Raw genomic sequence first — 15,605 nt, 5'->3', positions numbered from 1 at the left:
CATCAATGTAAATTGGCCAGAGTTAGCCAAAGCTACATTTCATCTGTAGTCCCTGGGCAGGCTCTTAAAAAGTGAATGATAAAAGAAAGACAGAGTGTAGGGCGCCTGCACACAACACCATGCGTTGATGCCATGTGTGCACGTGTGCAGGCACCCATCACCACGTCCATACAAAAACACAGTACAACAGATAAAAGAAAGACAAAGTGTAGGGCGCCTGCACACAACACCATGCGTTGATGCCATGTGTGCCTATGTGCAGGCACCCAACACCATGTCCATACAAAAACACAGTACAATACAGATAAAAGAAAGACAAAGTGTGGGGCGCCTGCACACAACACCATGCAAACAAATTTTGTTAATGGCATTTAATGTTTGTGTTGGAGACAAAACAAACATTAAACTATGTCCATTGTCAATGGTGTTTTGACCAACATTAAACCTGTGTTTGAGGGGCTAGTGCCCCTCAAACATAGCAGAAATAGCAGAATTCAGCTATTTGATTTTGTTTTAAAAGTATAAAATTATACATCATCAGTCATTTCTTTTTATACTTGCATGCATATATACGTAGATGACAATGTAATGGTCAACTTAAATGTGGCAACAGTGACAGCCTTCTCTGTCCACACCAGGACCCCTCTGAGGAGAGCTACCTTCTCTGTCCACACCAGGACCCCTCTGAGGAGAGCTACCTTCTCTGTCCACACCAGGACCCCTCTGAGGAGAGCTACCTTCTCTGTCCACACCAGGACCCCTCTGAGGAGAGCTACCTGCGGCTGGAGTCGGAGCATGAGCGTCAGGCCAAGGAGATGTACCTGCTGCGGAGGACCCTGGAGGAGATGGAGATGAGGATGGACACCCAGAAGCAGACGCTGGGGGTCCGGGACGAGAGCATTCAGAGGCTGCTGGAGATGCTGCAAGGAGGTAGGCATACTGTATATAAAAGTTACATGTCACCATTATTGTGGCAAAGATTATCGTGATTATCGTGTCACCTTAGGCCAGGGGTATTCAACTTGAGAACTTGAGGGGTCGGTTGAGAACCCCTGCTCTAGTCTAAAGTGACTGGAGTCTGTCTCATTTTTCTATATGATTAAGGATTACTGTCATTATGGTAATCTCACACTTCATATCGCACACACCATACCTATAACTTTCATTAGCCCTAAAAGTTATTCTTCTAGGGGCCACAAGGGGTGCCCTGCGGGCCGCATTTGGCCCGCTAGGGCCAACAGTTTAATACCCCTGCCTTAGGCTATTGGCTTGGAATGGAAACGCTTTTAAAATTAATTGTTAAAATTGTTACCAGGAGGTCAGGGCCAGGGCCAAGGAGGGCACGGTGTCCGGTCCGGCGCTCAGAGGTCATCAGGGGTCATCAGCATGGTGGCGCGCGAGGCCGAGGCCCAGCTGGAGAACATTCACGTCAGAGAGGTTTGTGCTTGTCTTTTTGTGATTTCACCCATTCTATTTCTTATAGCAGTGGTTTTCAATCTTTTTCACATCAAGGCCCATTATTACTTGCGCAAGCAGAGCGCGCAAGTAATGTGATCGGCCTGGTCCATTTGTCGTGACAGCCGTTCCGCCATTTCAGGACCCCCCCAGAAAAACATCAAATCTGTGCCCGTATTGCTGGACCAATGATGACGAAATGACCATATCTCTTACGTCATCATTTAGAGCTGGTCATACACGTATTTCTTACGTCATCATTTAGAGCTAGTCATACACGTATGTGTATGACTAGCTCTAAATGATGACGTAAGAAATATGGTCATTTCGTCATCATTGGTCCAGCAATACGGGCACAGATTTGATGTTTTTCTGGGGGGGTCCTGAAATGGCGGAACGGTTTTTTTGCTGTCACGGTTTTTGGACCAGGCCGATCACAGAATACCGCTAATCAACTTACAACTACACACTTTATACAGTATAGAGTATAGAGTATATAGATATACGTATATAGTATATGCCTATATACGTATATAGATATTGTATAACTGCTCTCAGTAATGACGTATGTAATACAACATTATGATTCTGGAATGTATAAAAGTCACAACGTGTCAAAAATGTTACCATAATTATTAATATTAGTGTGGTTTGCAAAATTAAATATATATCTAAGTATATAATTATATATGCAAAAACTAAGTTATAATATTCCTTAGTGGATCAGGTGGGGTAGGAAAGAGTCATCTTATTAAACTGATCCATTACGACTGCATGAGATTATTCAAAACAGCCAACTTCATACAACCTGATGACACTATTTCTATGATTACGGCATCAACGGGAATAGCAGCTTTCAATATTAGAGGTGTGACACTCCATTCAGCTTTATCTTTAAAATCATCGAGATTTGGAAATTCTTTCTTACCACTGAATCAAGAAAAGGTAGCATTACTAGAAAATTCCTTACAAAATCTGCAATTATTAATTATAGATGAAATTTCTATGATTGGTGCAGACATTTTTCTCCAAGTACATAAACGATTGAGTCAAATTAAAGGCACAAATGTTATGGAAAATGGCTCAAAGGTACAAGAACAATTTGGCAATGTATCTATTTTAGCTGTTGGAGATCTATTCCAATTACCACCAGTAATGCAAAAATACATCTTTCAAGGTACAAGTAATGCAATTGCAAATATATGTGGTAATGGATGGGATTCATTTAAATTGTTGGAACTTAATGAAGTAATGCGCCAGAAAGATGATTTGAACTTTGCTGTAATGTTGAATCGAGTCAGAGAAGGAAAAATAACAGATGAGGATATCCAACAGTTACAATCAAGAGAAATAAATGCTAATGCTGATAATTACCCAGAAGATGCACTTCATGTGTTTGCAGAGAATAAATCTGTCGATGAACACAATAACTACAAACTTGAAAAATTGAATATTACTATTTATCATATAAAGGCAGAAGATAGTAGAAAAGATAAAGACACACGACTATTTGATCTGGATTGCACAAATAGGAAACTATCACAAACAGGAGGTTTACCAACTACACTCAGTATAGCAATTGGTGCACAAGTGATGTTGACTACTAATGTAATGGTATCTGATGGATTAGTCAACGGTATCAGAGGATTTGTTGAGTATATTGACTTTGGGAAAAACAGCACGTATGTTACAGTAATACTCGTTAAATTCCAAGACAAATATGTTGGTCTTAATGCGAAGGCTAATAGTACCTATAAAAAATATCCAGAAGCAGTTCCAATTTACAGACATGAAGCTATCATTTTCCATGGAGGCAGAAAAACAGGATCAACAAATAGATTTCAATTCCCGTTGACATTAGCTTGGGGATTAACTATTCATAAGGTCCAAGGTTTAACTATACAAGAGATTGTCGTATCTATGAAGGGCTCACATTTTAACCCGGGACAAGCCTATGTAGCATTCAGCAGAGTAAAAAGGATAAAAGATCTATATATACTTGACTTTAATCCTACGAAGATCAAAGTAGATAAGAATGTAGAGAGAGAAATGATACGATTACGACAATCACCTCTTGAAAATCCTAATATGTGACCAGTGCCAGTGGTTTAATACACAAGGGGGCCATGGTCATTTTTCAGTTCTTTACATATTATGAAACTGCACACTGTAACCTTTCATATGATGTATTGCTCATTGAAATTGGGGGGGAAATGAAGAAGATATGACCATTTGAAACTTGTTTAACTGTAAACACCAAAGTACAGAATTAGCCGTTCTAAGATTTCAAATTATTTAGCATCTCTGAGCCAAGGAATGGGTGTGACAATGGTCACTTGTCTCCACCCCTAGATACTTGCATAAACACTCCCCCCATCCTCTAACCACTCCACACTGTCAACTGCACAGAATGACTTGAGTGGACACTTAGTAAAAGAAGCCAGAAGGTCATCTAGAACTCTTAGAATAAGAATAAATAGAGATGATAATGTATCAATATTGCAATATAGAAATATAGGACGGACGTTGTTTAGTGTATGTTTTGTAATAATACAATCTAAAAAATAACTAGTAGGCTAATTGAGTTTTCAAATAATTACATGTAGAGTAAAACTACTTGCCGCTAACACTGCAAGTAGGCTATAATTTATTCCATGGAGTTACTTGTAGTTTTAGACCCATGCTTTTAATTGCTAAATTTAAAAATGCTGTATGTTTACATTACATTATTAATATGTACAAAGGTACCTTTTTACCCCTAAATGCATGGCTTGAATCAGCCGTGCACTGATGTGAAAGAGTCAAAACCTTACCAACAGAAAGTCAGGGGAAAAAATACCTTAGACGTGTGTTATGATGCTTCCACTTTGAAGTACTACACTATGTCTTCTCATTCAATATTTGAACAACAATGTCACAGATTGATCAAATTATATTAAAGACGGATTTCACCGCGACGCGCGATCACGCATGGATGTCATGGATGGATCAAATTATATAAAAGACGGATTTTACCGCGACGCGCGATCACGCACGATGTTATTAATTCATGTAGGCTATTGATCATCAGGCAGCTGCATCCAACGGTAATAAAGTTACAGAGATTAAAACAGTGCTAAACATGTGCACTGAAATAAAGGGCAGAAGAATGGATTTACAACTAAGACAATCGTCAGAATGCGTGTGGTCCGTGTGGAGACCACAAACAAACAGCAACTTTTTCTTCAGTGGACGACGGGTAAATCAGTTAATTTATACTTTTATTACAACATCCAACAGCATCATATCAAGTTAACAAAAATGCTGATGTTGTAGGCTATTTATTGACTATTGTCACAAACACACGGCTACTGTAACTGGAGAACAAAGATAGCTATGGCCAATCGAAACGACTCTATGTAAATACGTGCAGGAATGTTCACACCCCCAAAATACGGCAAATAAACTGTACTTATAGAGACATTTTTGCAATGTAAATACAACGACTTAATGACACTAAAACGACTTTCTGATGGAATAAAAACATTCTTTAACATTCCAACTGTTTTAATGTGGCTAAAAACGAAAAACACCAAAAAAAAAGAAATAATCTATTTGGTCCTATAGTGACATAACAGAGTTGGCGACTTGTGGTTCAAATTACTGGCACTGGTCACATATACGTAAAATAACTCAATTACCATTAAAACATTCATTAAATATTGGATTATTGAACGTCAGAGGTTATCTACCACATTTAGAAGATATAAACTCAGATTCCCAACTCGAAATGTTGGATCTAATAGCTTTTACTGAAACACACTTAAAGAAAAATAATAACATTACTTTTAAATTAAAAACAACGAACACGAATTACAATACAATGAGGAATGACAGAGAAAAAGATATAGGTGGGGGAGTTATGTTTGCTATAAAAGAAGATATTTCCATTGAAAGAATTCCAACTGAAAGCAGGATATTAGAGAAAGTAGAACATATATGTATACATGTAAAAGATAAAAATCTATATATCATTCTTATGTACAGATCACCTAAAACAGACCTTTCAAAATTAAACACATTTCTCGAATACATGATACAGTACATATCATCTCCGACTTCTGCAATTTTGATAATAGGAGATTTCAATGAAGACCATAATACTGAGATAGAAAGAAGTATAAAGACCTACATGTCAAAATTAGGCTTTAAACAATTAAATACAAATCCAACTACAGATTACGGAAATATTTTAGATCATGTATATTTTAACAAATGTGAAAGTATTATTATAGAAATTGAAGTTAGAGACACATATTACTCTGACCATGATTTAGTATTAATATCACTATAGTCTAACATGAAATAGATTTAAAATTAAAATTACATTTTTAATTCAGTTTATATACTTTTTTTTATAGGCGTTTACATACATAAATTAGATAGGTAGTAAATAGTTACACCTAATAATTACACATTTCAAATGTTCCTTCACAGAGATATTGAGATTCCACCGTTTACAGAAAAAGTATACTGTATAACATATTTTAATTCAGTTTATATACCTTTTTTTTTCAACACATATAAATGATTTATTTGTCTCTGAAAAACAAAAAATGGATCCAGAATATATCTACAACAATAAAACAGTATTTCTTATATAGATAGAAACTAGAATCATACTTAATACTAAATGATTACATGTATAGTAGGTAGCAAATAATTACATCTAAACATTAATCATTTCAAACGTTCCTTCACAGAGATACTGAAATTTGGCAGTTTACAGCGGGCGAAAAGATTACATGCGCGCTCTGCTTGCGCACTAGTTGGCCATTTATGGCCTACTAGTGTGCAACAAGCAAGTATGCACTCGACAGAGTGCAGTTCTAGTTTACTCTGCATTTGAGCCACAGACCACCATTTGATGAGATTTAGCCTCTCTGACCCAGGACTTATTGTGTGCTTGTTTATTTTGTTGTCGTTGAATAAGATTTTATTGTCCACAATTCTGTGCTGTATTGATGTGGTACCATAGGAGAGATAACAGACAAAGGTAGGAGCTTACAGTAACAGCTCCTTATGGTTTGAACCAATCGCAAAGATTGATTGAATAATTGAAAATATAATCGACTTTGAACATAATCGTTAGTTGCTAGCCTTACTGTCGCATGATGTGTTTTTATGATTATTACTTCATTCGGTGGCTTTTGCATTGTCCATCAGGAAGATGAATTAATAACATTTGTCAGGCACGCATTGTGTGTGTGTGTGCGTGTGTGCGTGCGTGCGTGCGCTATGCTTGTGATGTCCCCACAAGTGTAGTAGAATGTGAGAAATGGATGTTCTCCTGGCAATTTTTTGGCTTTAGGCTTGCGGTCAAAAATGACAACATTTTATTAAAAGTGGTTGATGTCCTCACAAGTATAGTAATTAAAGAGTGTTTGTGTGTCTGTGTGTGTGTGTGTGTGTGTGTGTGTGGCGCTGCGCTGCGGGAGAGCATAAAGCAGCTCAGTGGGTCTTATCAATGGGCCAGATTAACAGGCGAAGATACCTAAACCCCTGTTCAGCCCACACCTCTCTCTGTCTGTCTATGTGCGTGTGCGTGCGTGCTTGCGCGCATCATGACCACATGTCCACCAGTTGTAGTTGTATTGAACCTGCAGTTGTATAGAATAAGGTGGTCCTTGAGGGTGTCACGGTGGGACTCAAGTGGGACCCAAGTGCAGAACAGACAGACAGGAGAGCAGGTCAAATTAACACTGATTTATTCACTGGAAACACAGAACACCATAACATCTATACACTAGCAGGGATACCAATACACAGGTGAACAGAACTAGCAATCAACACTAGGATTTGGGGGGGGGGTAGCGAGGCGACCGGGGGAAACTTTTTTTATTGGCTCACCATCATGTATGGTTTCCATACATTATTTGGTCGTATTGCAGTTGTTCATGTCGCAAAAACGAGGACGAGGCGTGCCAGATTGATTTCAGCCGTCACATTTATCAATGCTAGGAATGAAATTAAGCAAGGATCAGCTGTTTGCGATCACTTCATAAATGCTGTGCCGACGTGAGCGTACTCCAAAACGCTTGAATTTGAGGCAGATTTTACACTCCATTGATAAATGAGGGCCTATAGAGTGTCGCAGTCCCGCCCCCTCGAGAGACCCGGAAAAGAAATCCCCATTAAATTTTCTCATAGACTTTTCAGAAAGTATTTATTTAAAGGGGGGATGTCACGGCCCGAGATTAACGTTGCTGATAAGGAACATCACGTGGTCTGAATGAAAACGATTTTAAACGACACGTGACTATATCTCAGGCTCTGACGTGACCTAGCATATAGTCAAGCTGAGTGGCTAGCGCACTAAAGGCTACCTGTTTTGAGGTAACTTTCTGCGTCATACTAGGTGAAATTATCATAAAAAAAAAAAAAATCGGTCGGAAATCTTCGTTACAATGACATTGAGTTGACGTGTAAGTTTTACGGTAAACTGTTGCGTTTTCTTTTTTTCGCGTGACGAGTTCCATGCTCTCCCCGTCTCCCCCCGCTGACATGGCCTCAAACACGGCTAAGTGCTGAACAGGGCTCCGTGCTGGAGCCCTGGAGCTTCACATGAGGTTACCACTACCAGTACCACTGCCTGTCTAGCGCTACAGCGCCGGGCTAACCTGAGCCCTCTCTCCCTCTCTCGACTCTCTCTCTCTCTCTCTCTCTCTCTCTCACTCACACACACACACACACACACACACACACACACTCTGTCTCTCTAATGATTAGGCCAGTTGCTGTATAGTGTTGTATAGCCTATCTGATCAGCGATCACCAGGGAGCAGCGACAACACACACACACACACACACACACACACACACACACACACTCACGTCTCACACACTGCGTCTTGCATCAGCCTTCAGCGCGCATATGGACTGCCTTACCGCCAGTCTCTCCCTCCGTATCTCTCTCTCTCTCTAATACTAATAATAAAACGCATCACAGCGCGACAACATATATCGGTATATCACAGTATCAGTATATATCACTGTTAACAACTTATCATATGTTGCATCAACTGCAGCGAGCAAAGGCTCTGCTCTGCTGCATCCAATAATAAATATATCAACTAGTCCAGTGCGGACTGGTCATTTCATTTGTATTGGTGCCGAGTGCAAAGCACAAGTTGCACAACCGATTGTTTTAATTCAAAGTGGTATATATTCTGTGAAATGTGTATCGTCATTCCGTGTATACAAGCTCCAAGTGTTGTGTCCACAACTCACATGCAGCGCGTTGAGCTTGCAGATCGTCGGTGCCCCACTCGCCATGAATCCAAGCAGAGGTCTTCACAAGTATAGGTAAAACACTGCCAGTCTGCAGCACAATGGCCCGTTGTGCAAAGTGTTGAGATTTTACTTGTGCGATATTCAGATAGTCTACAACCGATTGTTATAATTCAAAGTGTTATATATTCCGTGAAGTTTATATTTTCATTTGGTGTACAAGTCATGTTTTTAATATGCCTTTATCAAATGATAGAGAGATAAGCCATGCAGCCCATTGACTGCATGTCACTCTGCCTACATGCTGACAATGTGCGCACGTTGTATTAGCCTACATTATAACGTGACATTTATTATACAGCTCGAAAATATAGCCTCTCTGCAAGCTCACAACTGGTTGTGGACACTTCTATAGGTCTGACTCTGCTATTAATTTCTGTACCAAGTCGCCAGAGCAATGGTAAAGTGTCTATCATTTTTTAATTATATGGAGAGAAAAGTCGAGAGTCGGGATCTGGAGATTGCTGACAGACAATGAAAGAAACATATACTTCCACTCACAATTTAGGTGGCTTTAGGTGGTACTTATTCCTTCATTAAAAAATATGATTGGCACCTCATAAGTGTAAATATAAAATCCAATATAATATAGCCTACAATTGAAACCTGCTACTGCAGTGATTTTATCCTGTGTTCAATGCGTTGCTGCGTTTGTGTGTGGACATATATCTCTGTCGTATGGCCAGGGATTTTTTCTAAAACGGAGGACGAAAATATCCGTTTTGCAAAAGATCCATGCACGTATAGCCTGGGCCTCAGAAGGCATGTGATGTCTTCGTCTAATGAAACGATCATCTCATTAATCATTGACATAGCGTTGTTTAGGCTATACTGATCAACTTGTATGGGTGATCATTTTATGTATATCAAATATTATATTAACTCAAGGTAATTAATGCTACAGCTCTGAATATAAATGTCGGAACTGGTGTAAAATGGAGAATACGTCTGTTGCAGTGTTGCGCACTGAAAACCAGAACAGGTACGCTCGCCCCTTTTCCAACTCACCCCCACGAAAAGTGAAGAGCGGTCGCCCTGGGATTTCGAAAAGTGAAGGCTTGCCCCAAAGCCATGAATAGCTCGCTCCCAAAGTGTGGTTATCTCGCCCCACAGCGTGGATATCTCGCCCCAAAGCACGAATATCTCGCCCCATGTTTATTTCATGTTTATTTTACCTTATTTCTCATATTAGAACCTTTAGAATCAATGTTGTTTGTCAAAGGAGAACATTTAGAACCAGTTTGTTGTTGGTGGTCAAATGAAAATGATGCATGGTACCCAGGGGGCAAACCACCCTTTTTTTAGGAAACCTGCATTTGCCATGACCTCAAAGGTTGTCCACCAGAAATAATATCTAAATTGTCAAAATTAATAATATCGAAATTGTGCTTTACCATGATTTCTACCATGAGTGTTGACTGTTTTGGCAAACACAAGCAATATTAATCCATTGGCTAATGTATGGCCCAGAAGGGACATATATCCTTGAGCTTGCATATTGTCAATATGGCTGCAAAAGAAAAGAGACAATGTCTCTTTTCTTTTTCACGTTTCACGTTTCGGGTAGGCACCATCTTGTAAATATGCACAATAAGGGTCCAGACACACCCAATAATAAAAAATAGGTATTCCATTGAGTCTCTCATGGTCAGAAACCATGAAATAGACACCAAGTTTGCATTTCTAGCTCATCTGGTTCAGAAGTTACTGCCAAACCTATATTTTCTGATTTCCAGCAAAAGAAATTGACCGGGTTGTCCATATAGGTTGTGATCCTATGAGATATTATTTCTGGTGGACAACCTTTGAGGTCATGGCAAATGCAGGTTTCCTAAAAAAAGGGTGGTTTGCCCCCTGGGTACCATGCATCATTTTCATTTGACCAACAACAACAAACTGGTTCTAAATGTTCTCCTTTGACAAACAACATTGATTCTAAAGGTTCTAATATGAGAAATAAGGTGAAATAAACATGAAATAAACATGGGGCGAGATATTCGTGCTTTGGGGCGAGATATCCACGCTGTGGGGCGAGATAACCACACTTTGGGAGCGAGCTATTCATGGCTTTGGGGCAAGCAGCCTTCACTTTTCGAAATCCCGGGGCGACCGCTATTCACTTTTCGTGGGGGTGAGTTGGAAAAGGGGCGAGCGTACCTGTTCTGGTTTTCAGCGCGCAACACTGCAACAGACTTATTCTCCATTTTATACCAGTTCCGACATTTATATTCAGAGCTGTAGCATTAATTACCTTGAGTTAATATAATATTTGATATACATAAAATGATCACCCATACAAGTTGATCATTATAGCCTAAATAACGCTATGTCAATGATTAATGAGATGATCGTTTCATTAGACGAAGACATCACATGCCTTCTGAGGCCCAGGCTATACGTGCATGGATCTTTTGCAAAACGGATATTTTCGTCCTCCGTTTTGGAAAAAATCCCTGGCCATACGACAGAGATATATGTCCACACACAAACGCAGCAACGCATTGAACACAGGATAAAATCACTGCAGTAGCAGGTTTCAATTGTAGGCTATATTATATTGGATTTTATATTTACACTTATGAGGTGCCAATCATATTTTTTAATGAAGGAATAAGTACCACCTAAAGCCACCTAAATTGTGAGTGGAAGTATATGTTTCTTTCATTGTCTGTCAGCAATCTCCAGATCCCGACTCTCGACTTTTCTCTCCATATAATTAAAAAATGATAGACACATAACCATTGCTCTGGCGACTTGGTACAGAAATTAATAGAGTCAGACCTATAGAAGTGTCCACAACCAGTTGTGAGCTTGTAGAGAGGCTATATTTTCGAGCTGTATAATAAATGTCACGTTATAATGTAGGCTAATACAACGTGCGCACATTGTCAGCATGTATAGGCAGAGTGACATGCAGTCAATGGGCTGCATGGCTTATCTCTCTATCATTTGATAAAGGCATATTAAAAACATGACTTGTACACCAAATGAAAATATAAACTTCACGGAATATATAACACTTTGAATTATAACAATCGGTTGTAGACTATCTGAATATCGCACAAGTAAAATCTCAACATCTTTGCACAACGGGCCATTGTGCTGCAGACTGGCAGTGTTTTACCTATAGGCCTACTTGTGAGGACCTCTGCTTGGATTCATGGCGAGTGGGGCACCGACGATCTGCAAGCTCACAACGCGCTGCATGTGAGTTGTGGACACAACACTTGGAGCTTGTATACACGGAATGACGATACACATTTCACAGAATATATATACCACTTTGAATTAAAACAATCGGTTGTGCAACTTGTGCTTTGCACTCTGCACCAATACAAATGAAATGACCAGTCCGCACTGGACTAGTTGATATATTTATTATTGAAACATGAACAATCGGATAGATATCTGTGTAGTTTCCATGCAGGCACAAACTGCATTTCTCACCTAATTATAGTAAAAATGATATGCGCTAATAAGCGGTGACATCATCGTTTCTCAAAAGCTCCGTTTCGCATGACTACACAGCTCCACTGAAACAAATATTTTCGAAAATCTCCACTTATTTATCCGTTTCCAAAACCTCCGTTTGAGTGGCCAAAAACGCCGTTTGCGTGTGGCTGAAAGGCCCAAACGCACAAAGAAATGTGCGTTTTGTAAAAGATCCATAAGATCCATGCACGTATAGCCGCGAAGAGTGTGTGTGTGTGTGTGTGTGTGAGTGTGTGTGTGTGTGTGTGTGTGTGTGTGTGTGTGTGTGTGAGAGAGAGAGAGAGAGAGAGAGAGGTCCCGCCCCCCCATATCGGTGTGTGTGTGTGTGTGTGTGTGTGTGTGTGTGTGTGTGTGTGTGTGTGTGTGTGTGTGTGTGTGTGTGTGTGTGTGTGTGTGTGTGTGTGTGTGTGTGTGTGTGTGTGTGTGTGTGTGCGTGTGACTGTGTGTGTGTGTGTGTGTGTGTCAGTGTGTGTGTGTGTGTGAGAGAGAGAGAGAGAGAGAGAGAGAGAGCGGTCAGGTAACAGGTTACTTGAGCCGGCTAGGCTGCATGCAGTGCCCCGGGTAGAAGCACCATGACGTCGGGTACAGAGGACTGGATGGCCCGCTGAATCTGGCCGTGGTTGACGGTATGTTAGCGGCGTTACAGAGCGGATGGGCCCGGGGGCATGGAACGCGTCACGCGGAATTGCGACTATGTAATAGTATACCCTGAAACTTACACGTCAACTCAATGTCATTGTAACGAATATTTTCGACATTTTTTTTTTTTTTTTTTCAACCATTATGAACCATTATGAAGCTAAGTCTGACACCAAAACCACTAGCATGAGTTGATAGCCACCAGGACTGCTAACTCGCAGAGCCCAGAGGCGCTCTGCCCTTAGCCCAGATACAAGATCAATTTCATTGGTCAAATTGTGCGATCCCGACCTGATGTCATAATCCAAGACGCTAATTTTAATAGCATTATTAGCTCCCGAGGGCCGTGACATCCCCCCTTTAAAGACGTTTACGCTGTGGACAAAGCCAATTCTTGTCATGACAAATTATGACAATAAACAATGTTTTGGACCAAACAAAGAATTTGAAAGTAGAGAAAAATCACTTTTTTTCTTTTTCTTCTTAGTAATTATTTGTTTGGTCCAAAATATTGTGTTTGTTGTCATGATTTGTCACGACTCGAGTTGGCTTCGTACGACGCTTAAAAGGTCTTTAAATAATACGTTTTGAAAAGCCTATGGAGAAAATTAATGGAGAATCATTTCCTGGGCCACTCGTTGTTCTGAAAGGGGGCAGGACTGCGACGCTCTATATGCTTAGATGATTTCTATTTATAGATTAAATGTGCACGACTGTAAAGACGAAACAGATTTCTGGAATTGTAAATAGCTAAGCAGCAACCTATGCTTAGATGATTTCTATTTATATTAGGATAAATGTGCGCGACTGTAAAGATGAAACGGAAGTGGGGAGGAGTCTCCACTTGTGCTTTATATTTTCCTCATGATAGTACTTCCATTGCTCCAGACTGTATGATGGAAGCATTTGAAAATTGTGAGAGGCAACAGTCTGGCAACACAAAACTATACTTGGACCAGAGCTGCCATGTCTCACCCTTTGAGTGTGACAGTCACGCAATTTAACCCTTTACCACGCACCACGCCACACATGCCATTTCACACGCATTATAATGATAAATAAAAATTTTCTCTGCGGCTCCGCCGCGTAATAACGCACGCTCATGTGTGCGTCCTCACATACGGTAAAATAGCCCATCTGCATGCAGCGCTGATATATGCAGGAGGGTAAACAGTGGACCTCAGCAGGGTCCCTGACTGTGTGACGCATGGAAATGAGCCATGCGGAGTTTAACATCGCTTCGAAATATTTTTCATGGAAGACAATATAGCCCCCACAAGTTACAACAAGTGAGTAAGTGACCTGTGACTATCTCTCTTCTATACTGGTGTGTGGCGTCTCTTGCGTGATATGAGGAAGTGGAACGGTGCCATAGCCCGTGCAGATTATAGGGACAAAGTCGTGTGTGTGTGTGTGTGTGTGTGTGTGTCTGTGTGTGTGTGTGTGTGTGTGTGTGTGTGTGAGTGAAGTGAAGTGAAGGGGGAGGGGCCGCATCGCGACTTGTTTCTCTTCATAGAGAGAGAGCCCACAGATGTGTTTGAACTAAGAAAATGTAAAAATAAGGAATTTTCCCACATTCCAGTTTTCTGACATATTCCCCAATTTCCATTGAGATTATGGGGTGAATGAATGTGGCCAGACCCATCTTCTCTTTCTGTCATAGTGACATTGTCCTGCATCAGATCATGTCCAAATCAGGTTCTCCAATCTCCAGTAGCCTCTTCAGTTTTTTGAAGATCTTTTGAGTGGTGCAACCACTCCCTTACGGAGCTATGTGTGTGGCTGGCTGGGTCTGAGCACTATGTGTGTGGCTTGCTGGCTGGCTGGGTCTGAGCACTATGTGTGTGTCTTGCTGGCTGGCTGGGTCTGAGCACTATGTGTGTGGCTTGCTGGCTGGCTGGGTCTGAGCACTATGTGTGTGGCTGGCTGGCTGGGTCTGAGGAGCATAGATAGATAGGTAGATATCTTTTTCATTTCTACTTTAAGCATGAGGAGGCTGTCAGTGCAGGGAGAGCAGCTGGCATGGAGGTGAAGACATCAGTGTTAAGGTTAAATATCAACGTTAAAACGGGCCAAATTGACATTAAAAAAAGCCAATTTTTTTCGCCGCCACCCTTCGGACGGCGTCGAACACATTAAGACACTAGAGTCTCACTCTTGACATTTTCTGAAATATGGCAGCCCTGACTTGGACTAACGTGATCGGAGTGTTGTGAGCTTGTAGTTAGGCTATATGTTTGGCTAATGTTCCTCCCATAATGTAAATGCTGGGGTTCAAGTGGTTAATAGACTGTTCTACACAGTGTGTGGCTGCTTTGGCTCAGGAGGTAGAGCAGGTCGTCCATTGATCTGTCGGTCGGCGGTTCGAATCCCAGTTCCTCCTGTCCACATGTCGAAGTGTCCTTGAGCTCATGGTGTTGTTTGTGTGCCCATGTCTCTTCCTGTGCGTGCGTGCGTGCGTGCGTGCGTGCGTGCGTGCGTGCGCGCGCAAGTGCACGTGCAAGTGTGTGCGTGTGCGTCTGGGGCCTGTCGGCTTACAATCGGCTTTCAAAGCGAGGACCCTCCCTCGTGCCACTCACAAGTGTCTAGCAGAGTGGGGGAGCACGGTGGGTGTTTGTTTGAGGCCGTGCTGAAGCGCTGGCACTGCTGTGTATGCACGTGCGGCTGTTCGCTACCAGTACACTGTATGT

The 15,605-nt window shown here is 41.0% G+C and overlaps 1 protein-coding gene across 1 annotated transcript in view; it reads left to right on the top strand.

Annotated features, from left to right (window-relative positions):
* The window catches only part of LOC310861947 (ERC protein 2-like), a gene marked incomplete at both ends in the record, with an annotated part of 338,757 nt that overhangs the window by 15,798 nt on the left and 307,354 nt on the right, over nt 1-15,605 (top strand). The window contains 2 exons of the mRNA XM_083769684.1: nt 756-930; nt 1,316-1,437. Coding sequence (XP_083625810.1) covers nt 756-930; nt 1,316-1,437 — 297 coding nt within the window. The remainder of the gene's footprint in view (nt 1-755; nt 931-1,315; nt 1,438-15,605) is intronic.

Source organism: Protomyctophum parallelum (genome assembly GCF_964188405.1).
Source record: "Protomyctophum parallelum genome assembly, chromosome: 7".
In the NCBI taxonomy this organism is placed as follows: Eukaryota; Metazoa; Chordata; class Actinopteri; order Myctophiformes; family Myctophidae; genus Protomyctophum; species Protomyctophum parallelum.
This window is presented reverse-complemented; position numbering and strand designations above follow the sequence as displayed.